This window comes from Amia ocellicauda, chromosome 13 (assembly GCF_036373705.1).
Source record: "Amia ocellicauda isolate fAmiCal2 chromosome 13, fAmiCal2.hap1, whole genome shotgun sequence".
NCBI classification, from domain to species: domain Eukaryota; kingdom Metazoa; phylum Chordata; class Actinopteri; order Amiiformes; family Amiidae; genus Amia; species Amia ocellicauda.
This window is the reverse complement of record NC_089862.1, coordinates 2,985,480-2,990,684: the sequence shown is the minus strand read 5'-3', so window position 1 is coordinate 2,990,684 and position 5,205 is coordinate 2,985,480. Positions and strand designations below refer to the sequence as shown.

The 5,205-nt window shown below is 37.9% G+C and overlaps 1 protein-coding gene across 1 annotated transcript; it reads right to left on the bottom strand.

Annotated features, from left to right (window-relative positions):
* Window positions 1-636: 636 nt before the first annotated feature.
* neff2 (neuronal intermediate filament family member 2) lies at window positions 637-4,940 on the bottom strand. The gene is made up of 3 exons (XM_066719698.1): window positions 3,849-4,940; window positions 3,261-3,385; window positions 637-1,826 (listed from the first exon to the last, which is right to left on the bottom strand). Exons 1-3 carry the CDS (start codon window positions 4,845-4,847, stop codon window positions 1,766-1,768), a joined length of 1,185 nt encoding a protein of 394 aa, XP_066575795.1. The 5' UTR covers window positions 4,848-4,940; the 3' UTR covers window positions 637-1,765.
* Window positions 4,941-5,205: the final 265 nt, after the last annotated feature.

Below are 5,205 nucleotides of genomic sequence, written 5' to 3'. Positions count from 1 at the left end.
ATAGCTAATTCATTCTTAACAAATGAAATATATGTATGCATGGCACACTATATGTGTAGTCTAGCTGCAGTATAACTGCATTGCACCTACTGTTTAACATCACTAGTTAAATTATTGTTGACGATCACTACACTTTAGCTGCATTGCAGTCAAAGTAGTGCTGCATTTTGACATCATGGTGGAGTTAAACTGCAGTGCAGCAACATCTATTGAATTTCTTTCTCCTCTGTTCTTTAACAAACCAATATACTGAATATTACTGAATATAGTGTAAAGAATCAGCAAAAATGTTCAGGTCCTATTGGCCATAAATTACATAAAGTAAATAAAAATATTACAATTGTAGTGCCATACCATATTGATTCTGTAGCATTTGTGCAATAATGCTTAAAAATATGTATTGTAAATATTTTAATATGTACTGTTTTGTTTCGGTGAGTTAAATTATTATATATATAAAAACATATTTACATGGTGTAAATATTAAGAGTACATCAAAAACACAACTATTGCATTTTTAGTCAAATGTAGTGAATGTCATTATGTTGCTGAAAAATGGATGCCAGTCAGTTAAAAAAGACATGTAGTTCCGAAAGCAGTGTTTTCTCTAAAAAGAAAAACTCAGATGTAACTCAGTAATGCCATTTTAGGTTTATTCATCAGGTCACTGCCACTGACAGATATTTCAGGCTTAAACGAGGTGCACTTTTGATATATTTTTCATAGATTTAAAGCACCATTCAGATCTAAGATCGGCACAACAGTAAGCTTGTTGAAATAAATATTTCTTGTTTGTATTTTTAGTTTACGGTGCACTATCTTGTTTCAATGGGATTGAATAACTGAAAACTATGTGCAAATCAGCTAAAATAAGACATAACAAAAGCAATCCGATTTAAAAACCAAAGAAGGGTGTCTTTGTAACCAGTGCCTTGTAGTAAAGCATATTTCCTTCCTGACATTTTATGCTTATTGTGAGCTTCTACTGAAATCATTATTTTAAGCAGCTAAGTTAAATTCAGAATATTGATCTCAATTATCTAAATACATTTATAACCAAATAAAGAATGTTCTGTATATATTAACAGATTATTTTTAGATAAATTAAGTTTTAATTGTCACTGTTTTTTGAAAAGTAATGCTAAACTTTTTTGAAATTGAAGCTCATAGTAAGTAAATAAAAATATCGAGGAAGATAGAAGCATAAAGTGCCACTGCATAAAATGAAATGCTACTGTGTAACAAAATATGAAATTCTACTGGTTTACTGAAAAGTACAATAGGACCAGGTTAGCAGGCCAATATCCTGTTGGCAGAAATTATATTTATTATTATTTATTACTTATTATTATTCTGTATCTGCATTTTTCTAATTTCAAAAGCCAATTAGTTAAAATCACAATAGTTTATGCTTAGCAGAAACTAAAGAGCCACAGCCTAATTTAAATTTTAATGTTAGGTATAAATTATTTTGTAAGGTTAAATTACTGGCATGTAACATTTAAAGTTGCACATTAATCTGCTCTACAATCTAATGCTTTAAATATATTGCTCTACCAAAAGGATATTGTGCTCTGGCTCAGATTCCTGGTACACTCAGTGCTTCAGCTCAGCTACTTTCTGTTATCCAGAATTGCCTGTACCTTCAGTGTTTTACATTCAGATTTAGAGTGTGTGGAGAAGAAGGGGGAGTCTGCAATGGACCTCTTGTTAGTAACAAGGGCACGGCTGGCTTTTGTATGGCCACACTGGGCTGGATTCTTGTTTAAGTGAGAGCTGGCAAGGAAGAAAAGCTCAGCCTGATCTCCTCCCCTTCTAGAAGTTTTCTGTGGAAAGAAAAAGGTAAAACAGTGTTTTAGAAAACATCAAATTTCCCCCAATACAAATGATCCTTCTTGCTTTCTGTGAAAACCAATATGGAAAAATCACACATTTATATTATGTTTACATATGTATAAAGAAATGGTGGACGACACAAAGAAGCACAGGAAAATGTATGCATAGAATAACAAGAAGAGATAGAAAAAGAAATGAATTAATCTCAGAACAACTGAAAATATGTGAAAATGTTAAAATGACAATGGGACGAACACTTTGCAAGAAGAGCGGATCAAAGATGGACAAATGAAACTGTTGAATGGATCCCAAGAGATGGAAAAAGTCCTAGAAGAAGATCACGTAAAAGATGGGAAGATTACATATAAAACTTTGCAGACATGGAAATGAGACCTTATAGATCAAAACAAGTGGAAACATCTTGGGGAGGCCATCATCCAGCAGTGGATATATACAGTACATATATAAAAATGTATATGTATATGTATGTTGTGCTCTGTACTCTGACTCCTGTTGCATACTCAAGTGTGTCTGGCATGTTTCATAACAGTAATGAAATGGTCACATTAATTGCTAAAAGCTAAAATGCCTGAAAAATGAATTCATTAGAAGCAAACAGGCCAGGGCATCAGTCACAACCAGAGTGATCTGAGGTCTCATGCCTCTATCTACATTAATGTAAATCAACACCCAGTCTGCCTCTTTTGTGTAACAGCAAAGGTCTTTACTACTTAACCTCTAGTTGTGTATCATTATCTAACATAAGTATGATTAAAGTAGTGGCCTGACAATATATTTCATTTTAACTTGGGAAGAAATATGTGTTATGTGGTATACAAACCACATGAAAAACAAGACTTGGCGCTCTTTTAAAAATACACAATATAAGAGTAAAAAATCCGGCTTATGATAGGTTAAAAACAACAGGCCAAATTAATTTCCTCCTACTCATTTTGTTTCTGCAGTGTTGACTCAGGAAAATGCAAACTCTGCATTAGTGATGTTATCAGTATGTTAAGAGTGTCACCATACTCATACAAATGATGCAATGGAATTAACATCAACCCCCAAGAGACAAAGAGCACAAACTACATAAGAAATAATGTTTTTTTTTACAACAAAAAAACTAATCTAATGCTGAACCATGTAAGATTGCAAAGAACCCTCATTAGCTCATTAGTCCTCACTCAAACATTACTAAATGTTTAAAATACAGTTTATCTTTTGAGGCATGTATGAAACCATACTTTCCAAGGAAATTTGCAATATATAAAATAACCAGAGCCCACTATTTGTGAAATGTATAAATGCACTATACAAATATTACTAATCATTCAGTAACCTGAAACTATTTCAGGACGTGGTTACAAATATTCTGCAGCACCAGCTTGCACCATTGAATACAGAATACAGAACTGGGTTACCTGTATGCAGCTATCTCAATGTCAAGAGCCATCTTGACATTCAGCAGATCTTGATATTCTCTCAGGTAACGGGCCATCTCCTGCTTAGCATCATTAATGTCCTTCTCTAATTCATTTATCCTTTCCTAAAAAGATATTGAAAAAGAGGAGAATCTCATTACATTTCTAGTGCTGTACCAGGATACAGATGACATCTTATTAAATGAACCATAAATAGAAGTATGCTGTGCAGACTGCTTTTCTTCATATAGAGTGATATTTCATATTATAAATTAATAAGCATGCTTAAGACTTAGCACACATCAATGTTAATTTTAGTCAACACTAATACTGAAATATTTAAAAACTATGTTGCATAGGCTATATCTATTAGTTGCCTACGTGCATAATGAATAACATATTTCAGAAAAAATATGAAATTGTATAGCTGTTTTTCTAAATCTGCTAGGTGATTTTATTACATAGAGTGAAGATTTGCATCCTTATATCTTCTATATCTCTCTCCTTTCTCTTTCTCTGTGTCTCTCTGTTTCCTTTTCAGAACAGTGTGCATGTAGACCACAGTGCAATCTCAATTTAACCCTTTACCTGGTACTTGGCAACTTCTCTGCACTGCTTCTCCTCCAGGTTCTCCAGCTGCTTGTTCAGAGAGTCAATGACATTCCTCAGGGCTTCGATCTCTGAAGACCGGGACTGGAGTAGCCTCCTGTACTCAGATGTCTCCTCCCGGATGGACCGTACTGCTTCATTGTTCTTACTGGCCATCTCAGCTACAGTGGCGAACTTGGTTCTGTACCAGTCTTCAGCAGCCTGCATGTTCTTGTTGGCTAACTTCTCATACTGGGAGCGGATTTCTTTGAGAGCCAGGGAGAGGTCAGGCTTGGCCACTTCCATGTCCACAGTGATGTTGGCTGCTTGGATCTGTGCAGAGAGCTCATTGTTCTCCTCGGAGAAGACCTTCTTGAGGAAGGTGATCTCCTCCACCAGGGAGGTGATGCTTCCGTCGATGTCACTGTTGGTCAGCACCGCTTTGTCGGCCTCCTCGCGGATCTTCTGGAGGGCATCCTCTGCGTCCATTCGCAGGCGCACCTCTTCCTCATACTTATCCTTCATCTGGGCATAGATGTCTCTCAGGTGGTCCCTCTCGGCCTCCATGCGCATCTTCTCATTGGTCTCGGAGTCCAAAAAGGCCCTCAGGTTGCGGACTTCTTGCTCGTAGATGAGGTGGAGACGTGATGGGTCACTCTGCCTCTGCCGGAGGGCTTCTAGCTCCACCAGCAGCACTTTGTTCTGCTGCTCCAGATGGTGGACCTTCTCGATGTAGGTGGCAAAGCGATCATTGAGGTCCACCAGCTGCTCTTTCTCCTTGGCTCGTAGACCCAGCAACTCTGTGTTGAGACTGCTGACCTGGGTCAGGTCCACTTTCTCCATGTAGTCTGGCAGAGAGGAAGCTGGGCGGATGGACCTCTTCACAGAGGGCACGGAGCGATGTACGGTGTACAGAGACGATGAGATGGAGGACTTGGTGGGACGCCCAGCCCTGAAGTCATCCCAGGGCCTGCGGGAGCTGTAGGGGTCGTAGCTCATGATGTCTGCTTGTTTGATGTTTTACCGTTGTCTTAGTCCCCCTTTTTCTGCACACCTCACCGCTTGAGCCTTTGCACTGCACCAGTTCAGAAATGCTGCAGAGCTTGGGTTTTTATACAGCAACTTGCTTCTGTCCTCTGGGGAGATGCAGAAGTCAGGAATGGATTGAGCTGCCAGCCAATGAGAAAATGCTGCAGTGTGGAGGAAAAATTTATTCTCTGTTTCTCAGTTTAACCTGCTCAGCAGAGTGCAGGAGGTGAGTTTTTTTGTTTTTCTTCCTGCTTGCTAGCAGAAAGTTTACACTGTTATCTGTCAATCTAATTTACAGAGCTCTCAGATTTTCACATCAGTAATTATC